Raw genomic sequence first — 18,338 nt, 5'->3', positions numbered from 1 at the left:
TACATTTCTATCCCTCTCCATCTCTCATCTCTACACCTCTCCATATCTATCCATCCACATGTCTCTCATCTATATCTATCTATCTATCTATCTATCTATCTATCTATCTATCTATCTATCTCTATCTACCGTGTTTCCCTGAAAATAAGACCCTGTCTTGTATTTTTTTGAACCCTGAAATAAGCGCTTGGCCTTATTGCCATGCACTCAAAAGCCCAATTGGACTTATTATCAGGGAATGTCTTATTTTGGGGGAAACAGGGTAGTGAGTCACAAGGCAGCCGACTATGACAAGTTCTAGCTTGTGCCTCGACTACCAAACAAACGATGAGTACCGGGACCAAATTTTCATGTCAAAAATGCGTTGAGGACCAAATTCGATGAGTTTCAAAGCAGTTGAGTACTGAGGTGCCACTGTATTCTGTTATTCAGTATAATTAGAAGTGGTTTTATATATGTATTCATTGCTTTAAGCTTTGTTGTGCCTTGCTTGGATTGAGCAGAGCGAAATTAACTACATCAAACGTTAACCTTCTGATGCTATTCTTTTCCTAAAACGTTAAAAAGCCCAGCATTGGCATAAAACCTCATGCTGTTAACCAGTGATGTGGCATTTAAAAGGCGAGGTGTACTTCCCACCTGTTTTACAGTTAGGCCTCAACTTATGACAATTGAGACCAGAATTTGCATTGCTAAGCAAGGCGGTTACCTAAGTAAATCATCCATGATTTATGAACTTTTTTTGTGTGTGCCACAGCTGTTTTTTTTATTTTTTATATGCTGCCCTTCTCCGGAGACTCAGGGCGGCTTGCAAGGCATTAAGCAATAGCCTTCACACTTTTGTATATTTATTCAAAGTCAGTTTATTGCCCCCACAAACTGGGTCCTCAATTTACCTACCTTAGAAAGGATGGAAGGCTGAGTCAACCTTGAGCCTGGTGAGATTTGAACTTGCAGTAATTGCAGGCAGCTGGAAGCTAAATACTACCTTTTTTTTTTAAGTCTGCTGCATTAGTCTGCTGCGCCACTCAGGCTCTTTTTTGTTAAGTGAATTACTGCAGTTGTTAAGTGAATTGCGCAGTCCTTAAGTGAATTCAGCTTCCCCCATTGACGTTGCTTGTCAGAAGGTGGCTGGGAAGATTGCCAATAATGATCACACGACCCCGGGATGCTGCCACTGTCATTTATACATGACGCTTGTCATGTGCCTGAATTTTGATCACATGACCATGGGGATGCCACAACAGTCATAAGCGCAGGAACCGGTCGTAAGTCACTTCTTTCAGGGCCATTGTAACTTTGAGCAGTCGCTAAATGAATTGTTGTAAATTGAGGAGTAAGGTTCTACATTTAGGCAAGAAAGGGACCTCTGAAAAGTAAGGTTCGACATTTAGAACCTTACTTAAGAAAAGTAAGGTTCTACACTTAGCCAAGAAAAACAAAATGCACAGGTACAGTATATGTACAGAATAACAAGAGTTGGAAGGGACCTTGGAGGTCTTCTAGTCCAACCCCCTGCTCACACAGGAGATCCTACACCATTTCCAACAAATGGTTGTCCAGTCTCTTCCTCTTAAAGACACCTCCAGTGTTTGGAGCACCCGCAATCCCCGGAGCCAAATTGCTCCACCGGCCAACTGCTCTCACTGTCAGGAAATTTCTCCTTTGTTCTAGGTTTGTCTATGGAGATTCTCAACTTTCTCTTTGTTCTAGGTTGCTTCTCACCTTGATCAGTCCCCATCCATTGCCTCTTCTTCTGCCTTCAGGTGCTTTGGGAAACATAGTTGACCTTGGATTCCTAGGATGAATGTCTTCCTGGCAGCTGGCAGTTTATTTATTTTATTTATTTGATTTGATTTTTATACCGCCCTTCTCCAGCAGGACTCAGGGCGGTGGACAGCCAAAGTAAAAACACAGCATACAAAAATTAAAACAGTTTAAAAAATATTAAATAATGTCGGCCCACAATTTAAAACAACCCAGTTAAAATTAATTTCAAATTAAAACCAATGGATGGGATCAAGCCAGCCCGGCTAGATGAAATAGGTGAGTTTTAAGGGCCCGACGAAAAGTCTGGAGGTCCGGTATCGTGCGTATCTCTGGGGGTTGTGATTTATTGATTCAAAATAGGATTTATAGTATAAATACTGGGTCATCTCCCTTCCTATTCTGCCAAGGCCATTTTCTCCTATTTTTAATATTCCTATAGTAGTATTCTAGAAAGCCAGTTTGGGCTACTGTAGGGTTGTCCAACCTTGGTGACCGTAAGACTTTTGGACTTCAACTCAGCATGTGGTACCAGGCTCAATAGTAGTAACTGTGAGAGGGATCTTGGAGTCAAAGTGGACAACCACTGAAATATGAGCCAACCGTGTGCAGCAGCTGCCAAAAAAGCCAACACAGTTCTAGGCTGCATAAACAAAGGGATAGAATCAAGATCACGTGAAGTGTTGATGCCACTTTATAAGGCCTTGGTAAGGCCACACTTGGAATCCTGCATTCAGGTTTGGTCGCCATGATGTAAAAAAGATGTTGAGACTCTAGAAAGAATGAAGAGAAGAGCAACAAAGATGATGAGGGGACTGGAGGCTAAAACATACGAAGAACAGTTGCAGGAACTGGGTATGTCTAGTTTAATCAAAAGGAGAACCAGGGGAGACATGATAGCAGTCTTCCAATATCTCACGGGTTGCACAAAGAAGAGGGAGTCAAGCTATTCTCCAAAGCACCAGAGGGTAGAACAAGAAGCAATGGGTGGAAACTAAACAAGGAGAGATGCAACCTAGAACTAAGGAGAAATTTCCTGACAGTGAGATCAATTAATCAGTGGAACAACTTGCCTCCAGAAGTTGTGAATGCTCCAATACTGGAAGTTTTTAAGAAAATGTTGGAAGACTATCAGTATTAGCTATGGTCTTTTCCTTACCAAGCACAGATGTTCTCACCTGTTGACCGTTCCGGATAAAAGTTCCAAACCACGTCCGAACTTTGGCATTCGTTCCAAGCAACAGGCCACTCACAAAACAGACCAGGTCACTGACACCATCCTCCGCAAACTCATTCTTGGTGTGATCCAGAGTCAAAGCCACACCAAGTCCTGGTAAGTGGCATTCCTCCACCTAAGCACACAAGAACATCTTAAAATTTGGCTGCATTTTTACATCAGAAAGGTGTCTCCCTTGCCAGATTACTGGAAGATACGTACATAAGAACCAGGTAAATTTATTGCACAAGGAAGGAAAGCCTCATCGTTTTAACCATGTTGCTAACTCAATGGAGTTTGCACATCACCGTGAACCAAACAGCAATTTCACAGATTAGTTTTATGAGGAGACAAAAACCAAAAGATCGTGCACAGATAGATTGCTTAAAGAAATCGCTTGGACTTTTTCTCTCCCACTCCTTACAGAGAGTTTGGAGAGGAAGGGACTACAAGAGAGTAAGCAGGCACACAATGGAGAATACAAAGGGCTGTTTGCATAGTCAAACATGACCTTCGCACAGTCACTCATGCCCTGGTTACTTTCCGCTTGGATTACTGCAATTCCCTCTACATGGGCCTGCCCCTGAGATGCACCCGGAGACTCCAGCTGATCCAGAATGCAGCCACACGGGTTGTTACGGGAGCCCCTTGTTACTCCCATATAACACCCCTCCTGCGTGAGCTGCACTGGTTACCAGTGGTTCTCCGGGTCCACTTCAAGGTGCTAGTCCTCACCTATAAGGTCCTACATGACTTAGGTCTGGGATATTTGCAGGACCTTCTCCTGCCTGCCTCTCACCGTCCTGTTCACTCACATAGGGCCGCTCTCCTCAGGGTTCCGACGGCGAGCCAATGTCGTCTTGCTGTGCCCAGGGGTAGGGCGTTCTCTGTGGGTGCTCCCACCCTCTGGAATGAATTACCTACCAAGCTCCGGATGGCTCCTGATCTCCGTTCCTTCCGTTGGGACCTGAAGATTTGGCTGGTCAAACAAATAGGCTGACTCTGATTCCGGGTTTTATTATTTACTATTAATTAGTTATTTGGTTTAAAATGGGATTTTATTGTACTTGTTTCTTAACTTGTGTTCGCCGCCCTGAGTCCTTCGGGAGAATGGCGGCATATAAATACATGTAATAAATAAATAAATAAATAGTTAGCTTGCAGTTGCTGGCACCAGTGTTTTGACTTGATATGTACTCTCTATTGCGTGCCTGCTAATTCTCTTGTAATCTCTTCCTTTCCAATATCGCTGCTTTGCGCGTGGGGGAAAAAGAAAAAGTTAGGTAAGAGGACACACATTTGTTTTATTTATTTATTTTGTCGAGTACATATTAGATAATATATATATAAGTATAAGCATGAATTGAATACATAAAATGAATACAATTAAAGGGAACATTAGGACAGGGACGGTAGGCACGCTGGTGTGCTTATGCACGCCCCTTACAGACCTCTTAGGAATGGGGTGAGGTCAACAGTAGACAGTTTTAGGTTAAAGTTTTGGGGATTTTGGGATGAGACCAGAGTCTGGTAGTGCATTCCAGCCAGGGGTGAAATGTAAAATTTGTTACTACTGGTTCTCTGGGCGTGGCTTGGTGGGGGGGTTAATGTGACTGGGTGGGCGTGGCCAACTTTTTTTTTTTTAACTTTTCAAAGCATTTTTTCTAATGCTTTGAAAAGCCTCTGCCAATCAGGCAACTCAGCTGGGATCGTCAGAGAGGCATTTTAAAAAATACCTCTCTGACGATCAGGCAACTCAGCTGGGAGTTGCCAGAGACTTTTCAAAGCATTTTCTTTACCACCTCTTCGGCCAAGAGGTTGCAGAAAAAAATGCTTTGAAAAGCCTCTGATAATCCCACCTGGGCCGCGCGATCATCAGAGGCTTTTTTTTTAACTTTTAAAAGCATTTTTTCTTCGGAAGAGGTTGTAGAAAAAATGCTTTTAAAAGAAAAAAAAAAAGCCTCTGATGATCTTGCGGCTCAGTTGGGCATAGGGGAGGAGGGGGGGGAGCAGGGATTTTTGCTACCGGTTCTCCGAACCACCCGCCACCATCACTACCGGATCAGGCGATCCGGTCCGAACCGGGAGCATTTCGCCCCTGATTCCAGGCATTAACAACTCTGTTACTCAAGTTATATTTTCTGCAATCTGAATTTACGCTGACCATAATGGTAATCACAGGACTAAGGAAATACTGCGAAAGTTGTAAACGTGGTCACTGCTTGTCAAGTCATTTTTTTACATCATAATTTCATTAAATATTATAATTACAATAATAAAAAAAAAAGAGTAGAAGTTGTAGAAAAGAGTAAAAAAGGGGAAAACAATGTAATGGAAAGAAAGAAAATATAATGAAGAAAAAGAAAAGAAACACAGTGTCCTTCGTACTCTCTGAGCTTGGCTATTTTCTTACAGACATTTCATTACCAAACTAGGTAGCATCATCAGGGCTGCTTAGAAAGTAGGGTTTGGTTTCATTTTAGATGCAAGTGGCTGGCACTGTCAGTGTTGGTGGGAGTGTTGGGGGGGGTTCCTTGATGGACTGTTAGCTTGTTTGTCTGAGTTGGTCGTTTCTTGATTGAGGAATTGTTTGCTTCAAGATTGTTGGCCTGCAGACTAAAAGCACTGTAATTTAACACCAGCTGTCTGCAATTAAAGTAAGTTCGAATCTCGCCAGGCTCAAGGTTGACTCAGCCTTCCATCCTTTCTAAGGTGGGTAAATTGAGGACCCAGATTGTGGGGACAATAAGCTGACTTTGTATAAAAATATACAAAAGTATGAAGGCTATTGCTTAACGCACTGTAAGCCGCCCTGAGTCTCCGGAGAAGGGCGGCATATAAATCAAATAAAAAAAAAAAAAAATTGTTAAGGATATAGTTGTGAGATAACCAGGAATGGTTATGAAGCAGAGCATAGAGTTTTGCACACGGAAACGGTGCTGAGAGTGATTGTGAATAAACTGCATACAAACTGGTTTTTAAAGTAGTTTAAAGTAGTTTACTTATAGAGCAAAGCAAATTCATAGTCTTTTACCAATCCAAGTCTTAGCCATGCATAATCAATCCTCAGATACAAAACTTCTTATCGGTTTGTATAACAATACATGAATCTGGGCCTGGTGGCTCAGCAGACTGATAGCATTGTGATTAACACCAGCTGTCTGCAATTAAAGTAAGATCGAATCCCGCCAGGCTCAAGGTTGACTCAGCCTTCCATCCTTTCTAAGGTAGGTAAATTGAGGACCCAGATTGTGGGGGCAATAAGCTGACTTTGTATAAATATACAAAAGTATGAAGGCTATTGCTTAGCGCATTGTAAGCCGCCCTGAGTCTCTGGAGAAGGGCGGCATATAAATCAAATTAAAATTAAAAAAAAAAAAAAACCATTCAGGAACGATATTAAAACAGTTCATAAAAGCAGTAATAAATAAACCATGATCAAAATGACCATGTAAAGAGATCAAAGATATCTACAACATAGCAGCAGGTAAAAATATGGTGTAATGTCCACACTGACCACAATCAAGCTCTCCTTAAATACAGTTGCTACAGAGCTCATCCAATCAGGATGCAGAATGACTCAGCAATACTCTCAAAGCTAGATTATACATATTCATACTATAAACATATAATGTTGGCTTATATATTACCTGGCCAACTAGTTAGGCAATGACCATTTCCTAACAAATATTGTCATTAATCTCTGTTCATTTGGGTGTTGATTGCTGGTGAGGTGCTTACATCTTTTTGGATCATTTTTGGCTTTTCGATTGTCTCTTTTAGATAGTATGCACATGTTGATAATGACATTATCTAGTTTGGTAATGAAACGTCTTCAAGAAAGTCACCAAGCTCAGAAAGCACCAAGGACCTCACAGTTCAACCTTGAGCTACAAACATTATCTTTTATCAGAAAAAAAAAATAATGTAAATCAGTTACTTCCCATCTTCATCACAAGTTGCGAAAGGACTTACCACCATACCACGAACCCTCAGTGCCTGGGAAGGGTTCATTTTGCAAAGGTGACGCAGGGCATCGGTTCTGCGGCGGCCTCCAAAACTCTCCTCATCTTGCCTCTCACCGTTCTTAATCAAGCCCCTGCATACTGGAATCCATCAATTTTAAAAAAACAACAACCAAATTTTCAACTCAGTCCACCTTTAGTTGCAAAAAAAGTGGTGGGAGGAACAGAGTATCATGACCCCGAGTAACGAACTCAAGCAAATCAGAACTCCAAGGCTAAGGTCTTCTTCTAGGAACTTCTTTATTGGGTACATCATATCGGCACAATTAAATGGAAAAACCAACTCTAAATGTTTCCTGCTGTTTCAGTGTAATTAAAAGAGGAATTAACTCCCTGCACAAAAGTCACAGATCATGTTGGCCCAGTTAGGTTAACTGGCGGGATCTCCAGACACTCCTCCCTGTCTCTATCCACCACCTGTAGAGGGGACCTTGGTTCCCACGAGAAAGTCCTGTGTTTTGTCTAGCAACGTATTTCATCCTCCTTCCCCCTCCCTACTCTGTGTGACAATTGAGGAATAGAAAAAAAGGCTTTTGACTGGTTCGATTCAAAGTTGACACAGAACACATGTGAGATTGCAAGGCACCCATCCTGACCTAAAAGTCCAAACTTATCCAGGATTCAGAAAACGATTTAAAGGCAATCAGGAGTGATATAATTGTCGTGGTGGGCCACGTTCTCATTCAAAAGTAAGTTTACAATTTTCTGGAATTATTGATGAAGTGATGAATATTGTATTCATCAGTGTATGAATTATTGATGAAGTGATGAAAATTGTAAGTTTACAATTTTCTGGAATTATTGAAGTGAATTGCATTCTTCCTTTCTTCCCGTCTTTTGAAACATACACAGGGAGTCCTCGACTTACAAACAGTTCATTTTGTGACCGTTCAAAGTTACAACGGCACTGAGACATGTGACTTACGACCGTTTTTCATTGTTACGACCTTTGCGACATCCCCATGGGTCACTTAATCAAAATTCAAACGCTTGGCAGCTGGTTCGTATTTATGACCTTTGCTGTGTCACAGGTTGTGTGATCCCCTTTCATGACCTCCTCACAAGTGAAGTCAATGGGGAAACCAGATTCACTTAACAACCAGGTTACTAACTTATCAACCACAGGGATTCACTTAACAACTGTGGAAAGAAAAGGTCGTAAAATGGGGCAAAACTCACTTAATAAATGTGTCAGTTAACAACAGAAATTTGGGGTCCAGCTGTGGTCGTAAGTCGAGGACTACCTGTACAGTGCTTTTCATTCAATTTACAGTCCATACACAGCATTCAAGATGTAAATTGAATGCAATAAGTATGCTCAGGTCCTACTCAGTTGCATGGCTACTTTTCTTACCCTTTTAATGCTTTTGTGGAAAAATGTGCTCCTGATGCACAACCGATGGTGCCTTTGCAACACATAGGAACACACAAAAATCACTGCCCAACAAAGTATTAAAGTATGTAACATACCTTCATTAAAACTGTCCGGGACGTTGGCTACTAAAAGGCAGAGGAACCAAGCTCCATTCTTCATGTGGAGCAAAGCTTCAGCCACATCGACGATGGGCAACAGCGAAGGAAGTTCTGAACACACAGAGTTCAAAGGTTGTTTATTGGTCTCAGAAGCATTACAATTAAAATAAGGCGTATGTCAAGTTTCGAGGTCGTCTCAAATAAAATGCATTTCAAACAAACTCTTTGAAGAAAAAACTCCTATTTATTGAGCACGACGTCCTAACATGACTCCAAACGAAGCCAACACTGACTTCCAGGCCCAAAACCCGCCCTTTCCGTTACCCACTCCCCTGCACTCATTGGCCATCTTCCAAGTCATTCTACCCCTAATCTACTCCAGCTCAAAGGAATTCCCCCCTCCCATCTCATCTCCTCGGAAACATTATCTCCAAGGAAAATAAGTAGGTGAAAAGTCAGCCGTCCCTTTCCAGACGCCTTCGCTTCTCCTTCTTATGTCAGCACTAGAGAAAATGCAAGTTGAAGTGCTGACAGCGTACTCTTCAGCCATAACGTTTAAAATATAAAATACAAGATTAAAATATGTACAGTTAAAACAGATTCTTGCCCAAAAAGTAGCAGCATTCAACAAGTTCAAAATGAAGCCAGTGAACAGTAGGCTAGGGATAAATGCCTTTTACATTATGACAACTATAGCAGTAGCATTTAGACTTACATACTGCTTCACAGTGCTTTTACAGCCCTCTCTAAGCGGTTTATAGAATTAGCGTATTGCCCCCAACAATTTGGGTCCTCGTTTTACCCACCACGGAAGGATGGAAGGCTGAGTCAACCTTGAATCAGTCAGGATTGAACTGACAATGGGCAGACTTTGCCTGCAATAGTATTTAGACTTATATACTGCTTCACAGTACTTTTACAGTCCTCTCTAAGCAATTTACAGAGTCAGCCTCTTGCACCCAACAATCTGGGTCCTCATTTTAACCACCTCGGAAGGATGGAAGGCTGAGTCAACCAGATTCAAATTGCCAAATTGCAATCAGCCGGCAGTCAGCAGAAGTAGCCTGCAATACTGCACTCTAACCACTGTGCCACCGCGGCTTATCTATGTATACAATATACCCTGTTTCTCCGAAAATAAGACAGAACCGGAAAATAAGCCCTAGCATGATTTTTCAGGATGCTCGTAATATAAACCATACCCCCAAAATAAGCTCCAGTTAAGATTGTCAGCCAGATGGGTGCATTTAGTACCGTATTTCCCCCAAAATAAGACCTAACCAGAAAATAAGCCCTAATACATCTTTTGAAGCAAAAATTAATGTAAGACCCGGTCTTATTTTCGGGGAAACACGGTAGATAAAATATAAACAATATAGATTTAAAAAGTTGAAGATGCATATGTCTCTTAAGATCAGATCTGGGCCTTTTATGGTCCCCGGGCCACTTCTGGCCCTTTGGCTATCCCTGTCCGGCCTCTGCATAAGGTCACTTGGAAATTAGAAGTCAAATGTAAAGAAGCAGATTGTGCCAAAGGTGCTTTTTCAAGAGTCAACTGGACTTTCGCAATTGTGGTTTTGAAAGAGAGAGTGGGACGCATACTGCAAGAGCTGAAATCACTTCTGTCAACAGAAATATCAGAACAGGTCACAGAATTTATAAAGAAGGCACAACAACTGTTCTGAATTATGTTCATTCCCAGCTAAGTCCCAATTAGTTGCAAGAAGTCCTTCGGGATAATCATCAACCTTTATCTCCCTTGATACTCTGCCAAAGACCTATTTGGCAAAGCCCCACGAAGTTCAGAAACAAACAAGAGATGCCAACTGGAAACAGAGTTAGCAATGTTGCTTTCCTGCAAAAGGCCCAAGTGCCTTTGTTTCTCTTTTAAGCCTTATGGGAGGGACCAATCATCTCCTGGCCTTACTCCCGAGTCGTCCCTTTTGCTTTAGCTGCTCTTGCCTTCTGGCAGCTCTGTGCATGCGTGCACTAGGCTCCTCCTCTTCCTCTGCCTCTCTGCTGTTTGAGTCTGGGGGCTCTGGAGTCTGTGCATCACTCCCCGATAGCCCTGGCCCCATCTCTGCCTCCAACGCAGAGCCCTCGTCCGGGCCTTCCCCAGACTCCAGGACTGGCCCATGTTCCTCCCCAGCCTCCTCACTGTCTGACTCCGCTAGCAGCTCCACAGGCTGCTGCTGGACCACAATAGGGGAAAAAAAACACACAAAACAGAAAAACCAACCCAGATGGAAAGTGGCATGTCTCAGAAAACTGACATGGGTGAGAAATCTGTCTGACAGAGAGCTTATCCAAACAGAAAAATGACGTTTTGGCCAAAGGACTGAATCTTGCAGTAACACCCAGAAAGTTCAGTTGCCTCTTGAAAAAGCACCTTTGGGACAACCAACACCTGGATGATTGAGAATCTCCATAGAGGTAAAGAAGTATATACGGCTTGTATTTTGAAGGCAACTGCTATTTATTTTTCAATTTACGTACGTGCGTGCATGCGTGCCTACGGGTCTTGATAGCAATCAAAACCATGTAATTTACTTCTTTTTATAAAGCAGAAAAACTATTCAGCAGGATTGAGTTCAGCCTATTGGTTCAATAGCATTAGCACTTAAGACTTATATACCGCTTCACAGTGAATTGCAGCCCTCTCGAAGAGAAACACACACCTGCTTGCAAAATGCAGAGGACATCTGCCGCCTCTTCCAAATAAACTGGGCTCTCAAACAGCTCTGGGGATTTGAAAAAAAATTCGCCGGTGGAGTCGGCCACCTGTTCGGAGAGAAGGACATTTTTTTTGAAAATGAAAAGCGAGTAAGCGAGCAAGGAAGGAAGGAAGGAAGGAGCAAAGGACAGAAGAAGGAAGGGAGAAAAGAGAGCTGAAAGAAAGAAAGAAAGGGAGAAAGAAAGAAAGAAAGAAAGAAAGAAAGAAAGAAAGAAAGAAAGGAAGGAAGGAAGGAAGGAAGGAAGGAAGGAAGGAAGGAAGGAAGGAAGGAGCAAAGGACAGAAGAAGGAAGGGAGAAAAGAGAGGGATGAAAGAAAGGGACAAAGAGAGAAAGGAAGGAAGGAAGGAAGAGGAAGGAAGGAAGGAAGGAAGGAGCAAAGGACGGAAGGAGGAAGGGAGAAAAGAGAGGGATGAAAGAAAGAAAGGGACATAGAGAGAAAGGAAGGAAGGAAGGAAGGAAAACAAGAGAACAGGGAGGAAGGGACGGAGGGAGGGAGGAAGGAAAGGAGAAAAGAGAGGGATGAAAGAAAGGGACAAAGAGAGGAAAGGAAGGAAGAGGAAGGAAGGAAGGAAAGCAAGAGAACAGGGAGGAAGGGACGGAGGAAGAGAGGAAGGAAGGAGAAAAGAGAGGGATAAAAAAGGGACAAAGAGAGGGAGGAAAGGAAGGAAGGAAGGAAGGAAAGCAAGAGAACAGGGAGGGAGGGAGGGAGGAAGGAAGGAAGGAGAAAAGAGAGGGATGAAAGAAAGGGACAAAGAGGAAAGAAAGGAAGGAAGGGGCAAAGGAGGGAGGGAAGAAGGAAGGGAGAGAAAAGAGAGGGATGAAAGAAAGAAACGGACAAAGAGAAGGAAGGAAGGCAGGAAGGCAGGAAGGAAGGAAGGAGAGAAGGACAGAGAGAAGGAGGGAGAGAGGGGGGGAGAAGAAAACCAAGAGCTTTAAGCATCCCGAAAAGAGAGGCGATCTTGTCAGGAAGGACTGAAGGAAAAATTCACCTTATTCATAATTGCCAGCAGCTCGCTCAGCACGAGGCGGAGCCTCCGGGGGGCATCGCTGTGTTCAAACTCCAGAGTCAGGCCGTGCTGCAGCTGGGACACCAAAATGCTCTCCCCGCTGCCTCCGCCAAGCTTATGTCTAAGAAGAGAAGAACAGGGGGGGGGGAAAAATCCCTTTTCCGATCCGTTACAGCACTTTTTAAAAACCGTCGCGAGGAAACGAAAACCGTGGAGCCGTTACCTCAGCTGCTGCTCTTTGTTCGCATCCTGTTCCAAAGCGTGAAAATCCACAGAGAGCAAAGCTACAATGGAGTTGACAGCTTCGACCCCCGAAAGCAGGCGGAGGATGAGCTTCTTATCCTGGGCCCAACTCTGGCTCTGGTCAGCTGGCGCGCACAAGGCCATTCGCACCAAGCAAGGCAGCAACAATCGGAGCTCCGGGTCGCTCAGCGCCGCTAAACGCACCACGTCCACCTTCTGCATGGCTTCGAAGGTGTAAGGACTGACAAACTGAAGGGCTGAACATTCCGCCATTTTGCCAAGGGGTCCTGAAAACCACCAACAATGAAGAGTTTGGAAAATAAAATAGTCAAACATCAAGCAATGGATTTACGTGAACAATACATTAAATCAGGGGTCGGCAACCTTAAAACACTCAAAGAGCCACAAAGGTCCTAACAGGAAGCGCCCCGTTCAATTCTGGAGCCGACCGGAAATCCAGTTCCCCTACCATAGAATCTCCTCCTAGCGCAGCGTCCTTCTTCCTCTACCTGTCCTAACCGAGGGCCCTATCAATTGTGGAGCTGACCCTTGCTACAGAGTCTCCTCTTAGCGTGCTGTGCTTTCCCCCCACAAACTGGAAGCTCCTCTCAAAATTGTGGCGCCGACCAGTGACAAGGAGCTGCAGCAGGGGAATGAAAGAGCCACATGCGGCTCCAGAGCCGCAGGTTGCTGACCCCTGCATTAAATAAAAGATCAGTGCATAAGTGAAGTGGAAGTGGGCTATTACCTAATCTACCAGCCAATTCGGCAATGGGACACTCCCATCTGAACCTTTAATAATTTAATAATTTTAAATTATTTTAATTGATGTTTGTTTTGTGCTTTTAATAGGCTGTACACTGCCCTGAGTCCTTTGGGAGAAGGGCGGTATAGAAATAAAATTATTCTTATTCTTATTCAAGAGAGAGCCAAGTTTTTCGGTCTTTAGCAAAGGACAAAATTATGATATGGATTTTTATTGTTAAAATATGTGTAGAGGAAAAAGAAAGCAATGATTGCAAAAGGCAAGCATTATACTCCAAATAAACCTAAACCATGAAAAAATGACAATCCTCTTTTCCCATCTAGGCTGGAAAAAAACTGTTTTGGAAACTTAGCAGTCGGTATTGTGTGCTTTCCAGTTTCTTTAATTTCTTTAATCCACGAACCAAAGGTGTAGGTATAGCAAACCACTGAGGTTTACCACATTCTTTCTTCCTGAATGATCAATATGTACAACACACCACCAAAAACCCACTATTTTACATTACACGTTATTAAACAGGACTCTAAGCATTGTGATAATGTTCAATTTTAAATATGTACGTGCTTAAATAATTTTTTCTTTGGGTCATATAGAAATCTATTTCACATACGTTCAAACCAAGTAGCTTTTTAAAAGTTTGAGGCAATGTGGTTTGTTTGTTGTTTTTTTTTTGAGCACCCAATTGGATGAACAGTAGCTTGCAATATGACATAAGTCTGGATATTTATCAAGTCATTCCGGTAAAAACAACTTTATAAATGACCGGAAATACTGGCTAAATATCAGTTTTATCCTTCTTGCCTTGATCCCTGCAGTTTTGCTATCTTATCTGTCTGCTCTTAGACTGATGCATAGGATACCATGTAGGTGGAGGGAGCAATATCAGTGATCACATACAAAAATAAAAGCATTTTGCATATTTTTTCAAACCAGAAAATATTCTTTTCTTCCTTCACAGTGACAATCCCTTAAGATTAACTGACTGTACAGGATTATTGTGAACTTCATGGGAGAAGAGAGAAGCTGGGAGATCGTTTTAAGTTGATCAGAAAAGCATTATTACAGAATAACAGAATAACAGATTTGGACGTCTTCTAGCCCAACCCCCTGCTTAGGCAGGAAACCCTACACCACTTCAGACAAATGGTTGTCCAATATCTTCTGGAAAACTTCCAGTGTTGGAGCATTCACAACTTCTGGTAACTAGATGTTCCACTGGTTAATTGTTCTCTAACTGTCAGGAATTTTCTCCTTAGTTCTAGGTTGCTTCTCTCCTTGATTAGTTTCCACCCGTTGCTTCCTGTCCTTCCTTCAGGAGCTTTGGAGAATAGCTTGACTCCTTCTATTTTGTGGCAGCCCCTCAAATACAGGTAGTCCTCGATTTACAACAGTTCAATTCAGTGACCATTCCAAGTTACAACGGCACTGAAAAAAAGCAACCAATGACCGTTTTCTGCACTGACGACCGCTGCAGCACCCCCATGGTCACCTGATCAAAGTTTGGATGGCTTGGTGACTGACTCATATTTAGGATGGTTGCCGTGTCCCGGGGGGGGAAGTGTCACGTGATCCCCTTTTCTGACCTTCTGACCAGTAAAATCAACGGGGAAGCCAGATTCACTTAACAACCGTGTTCATTCACGAACTTAACAACTGCAGTGATTCCCTTAACAAATGTGGCAAGAAAGGTCGTAAAATAAATGGGAGAACACGCACTCAGAAAACGTCTCACTTAGCAACAGAAATTCTAGGCTCAAATTGTGATCGTAAGTTGAAGACTACTTGTATTGCAACACTGATATCTTGTCTCCCCTAGTCCTCCTTTTCATTAAACTAGACATACCCAGTTCCTGCAACTGTTTATTTATTTATTTATTTATTGGTTCGATTTATATGCCGCCCTTCTCCGGAGACTCAGGGCGGCTTACAATGCGTTAAGCAATAGCCTTCATACTTTTGTATTATTCCTGCTTAGTAGGGCTTTCGAAGCCCCCCCCCCCCCCCCAAGCAGTGTTCTTTTTTATAAAAAGTCAGCTTATTGCCCCCACAATCCGGGTCCTCATTTTACCTACCTCGGAAGGATGGAAGGCTGAGTCAACAGTCAACCTGTTCTTCCTATGCTTTAGCCTCCAGTCCCCTAATCCTCTTTGTTGCTCTTCTCTGCACTCTTTCTAGAGTCTCCACATCTTTTTTACATTGTGGCGACCAAACCTGAATGCCATATTCCAAGTGTGGCCTTACCAAGGCCTTATAAAATGATATTAACACTTCACGTGATTTTGATTCTATCTCTCTGTTTATGCAGCCTAGAACTGTGTTGGCTTTTTTGGCGGCTGCTGCACACGGCTGGCTCATATTTAAGCGATTGTCCGCTAGGACTCCAAGATCCCTCTCACAGTTACTACTATTGAGCCAGGTACCACCTCTACTGTACCTGCGCATTTCGTTTTCCTTGCCTAAATGTAGAACCTTCCTTTTGTCACCCTTGAATTTCATTATGTTAGATAGCGCCCAATGCTCAAGTCTGGCCAGATCCCCTCTGCAGTAACACTGCTATCCTGTCTCCCCTGGTCCTTCTTTTCATTAAACTAGACATACCCAATTCCAGCAACCGTTCTTTGTATGTTTTAGCCTCCAGTCCCCTAATCATCTTTGTTGCTCTTCTCTGCACTCTTTCTAGAGTCTCCGCATCTTTTTTTTTAAATAAAAATCAGAACAGCAGATCTAAAATAAAACCCATCCTCAACCAGGAAAGGTCCCTGCAGGTTTTGGGGCCAGTCTCTCTCCCTCTCCCTCTCTTTCTCTCCCTCTCCCTCCCTCTCTCCCTCCCTCTCTCTCTCCCTCTCTTTCTCTCTCTCTCCCTCTCCCTCCCTCTCTCCCTCTCTTTCTCTCTCTCTCTCCCTCTCTCTCTCTCCCTCTCTTTCTCTCCCTCTCCCTCTCTCTCTCCCTCTCTTTCTCTCCCTCTCCCTCTCTCTCCCTTTCTCTCCCTCTCTCTCTCCCTCTCTTTCTCTCTCTCTCCCTCTCTCTCCCTTTCTCTCCCTCTCCCTCCCTCTCTCTCTCTCTCTCCCTCTCCCTCCCTCTCTCCCTCCCTCTCTCTCTCCCTCTCTTTCTCTCTCTCTCCCTCTTTCTCTCCCTCTCCCTCCCTCTCTCCCTCTTTCTCTCTCTCCCTCTCTTTCTCTCCCTCTCTTTCTCTCCCTCTCCCTCCCTCTCTCCCTCCCTCTCTCTCTCCCTCTCTTTCTCTCTCTCTCCCTCTTTCTCTCCCTCTCCCTCCCTCTCTCCCTCTCTTTCTCTCTCTCTCTCCCTCTCTCTCTCTCCCTCTCTTTCTCTCCCTCTCCCTCTCTCTCTCCCTCTCTTTCTCTCCCTCTCCCTCTCTCTCCCTTTCTCTCCCTCTCTCTCTCTCTCTCCCTCTCTCTCCCTTTCTCTCCCTCTCCCTCCCTCTCTCTCTCTCTCCCTCTCCCTCCCTCTCTCCCTCCCTCTCTCTCCCTCTCTTTCTCTCTCTCTCCCTCTTTCTCTCCCTCTCCCTCCCTCTCTCCCTCTCTTTCTCTCTCTCTCCCTCTCTTTCTCTCCCTCTCCCTCTCTCCCTCTCTTTCTCTCCCTCTCTCTCTCCCTCTCTTTCTCTCTCTCTCCCTCCCTTTCTCTCCCTCTCCCTCCCTCTCTCTCTCTCTCTCTCCCTCTCTTTCTCTCTCTCAGCCCGACCTACCTCACAGGGTTGTTGTGCGGGGAAATGAGCAGGAGGGAGTGCTATGAAAACCCCCTTGAGGGCGCCTGAAGGAAAGGAAAGAGGGATATATATATATATAAACCTAAAATATAGACGTGGGGGAAAGCCAGAAGGGAAGCCAGGGCCGCCCTCAAAGGGGAAGCTCCACTTCCCCGCCCGCCATAAGAACGGGGCTCTTTCGCGGCGAGGAAAGGCTTCGCATCCACTCTTCTCCTCCTCCTCCTCCTCCTCCTGCAAAGCGAAACCGCTTGGGGAAGCACTACTTCCGGGTTAAAACAATTCTACTTCCGCCAAAAGGGAGGCCATGGCTCCAAAGACAAGGGCAATATAACTTCCGGCGAGGAAGAGGAAAGAGCACGCAGCCCCGCCCCGTAAGGGCGGAAGTCGCTCCTTACCGGCTTTACTTCCGCCCTCAAATCGATGCCAGTGTAAGATTGGTGAATGTTGGAGCCCAGGGAAGCGTTGCTGTTGTTTGTTGTTATTGTTGCATGTACGTGTGTTGTGCTGCGTGTGCTTTGTTGGGTTGTTTTATATGTTTTTGTTCTCTCTTTTATTACAGTTCTGAGCCAGCCAGGTTTCTAAACGGGAAGATAGGCGGTATCCAAATGTTTTAAATCTGGGGTATCCACTATTTGTAACTTAGACCTGTGGACTTCAACTCCCAGAATCCCTCAACCAGCCATGCTGGCTGGGGGAATTCTGGGAGATGAAGTCCACAAGCCTTAAAGTTGCCACTCTTGGATACCCGATTTAAATAAATTGATTTTTTTTAAAAAAAAAAAATCTGGGGCTACTTATATTTCTAACCTAAATATTTGGAGGGCTTTATCGATTGCCGGAGATGGGTGGAAACCGTGGGAATATTGGTGGTTTTTAGTTTGCTGTGAAACTCAACTAGATTTAAATGCTTTAATATCGGTTATATGGCGGGGAAGGGGTGGGAATTGGTGGAAGTCTTTTATATTTTACATTTCAAAACAGCGCAAATGGTTCCTGTAGTCTGCAATTTTTCTGGAAATCCGTTCATATTCCCACCCCGTTGGGATGAGCGCCATTCGAATGGCGCGGGAGCGTGAACAAATTTCCAGAGGAAAAATTGCAGACTACAGAAACCATTTGCTCCAACACATCTCAACAACCTGCGCCTGTGTTCAACAACGAAGGGACACCAGGCAGAAAAACATCCTGCAGCCAAGAAGGCTCCACATCCTTTTTGCACTACTCGGGTGACCCTGAGGACACAGACAAATCTCCAAGTGGACTCAATGACTTGCTAAAAGGATGCAAATGACCAGCTGTCTGCAAGGAGTATAAATCCTTCCATTCCCCACCATCCAGTCAGAGTGTCAGGTTTCGATGTCGTCTCAATTAAAATAAATTGCATT

General features: G+C 43.8%; 1 protein-coding gene across 3 annotated transcripts in view; it reads right to left on the bottom strand.

Annotated features, from left to right (window-relative positions):
* The window catches only part of INTS2 (integrator complex subunit 2), a 58,871-nt gene extending 41,589 nt beyond the window's left edge, over nt 1-17,282 (bottom strand). The window contains exons 1-7 of one of the 3 annotated variants that reach the window (XM_034434567.3): nt 16,933-17,282; nt 12,447-12,753; nt 12,206-12,344; nt 11,160-11,262; nt 8,479-8,592; nt 6,959-7,089; nt 2,946-3,119 (exon numbers count right to left, since the gene is read on the bottom strand). In XM_034434567.3, the coding sequence (XP_034290458.2) occupies nt 2,946-3,119; nt 6,959-7,089; nt 8,479-8,592; nt 11,160-11,262; nt 12,206-12,344; nt 12,447-12,739 (954 nt within the window). In that variant the 5' untranslated portion in view covers nt 12,740-12,753; nt 16,933-17,282. Of the gene's footprint in view, nt 1-2,945; nt 3,120-6,958; nt 7,090-8,478; nt 8,593-11,159; nt 11,263-12,205; nt 12,345-12,446; nt 12,754-15,830; nt 15,919-16,932 lie in introns of those variants that run through there. The other 2 variants (XM_034434568.3, XM_087890088.1) reach the window with 2 other exon arrangements.
* Nucleotides 17,283-18,338: the final 1,056 nt, after the last annotated feature.

This window comes from Pantherophis guttatus, chromosome 1 (assembly GCF_059756535.1).
Source record: "Pantherophis guttatus breed Tessera chromosome 1, ASM5975653v1, whole genome shotgun sequence".
NCBI lineage: Eukaryota > Metazoa > Chordata > Lepidosauria > Squamata > Colubridae > Pantherophis > Pantherophis guttatus.
Note: the sequence above shows the minus strand (reverse complement) of the source record. Positions and strands in the feature narration are given on the sequence as shown.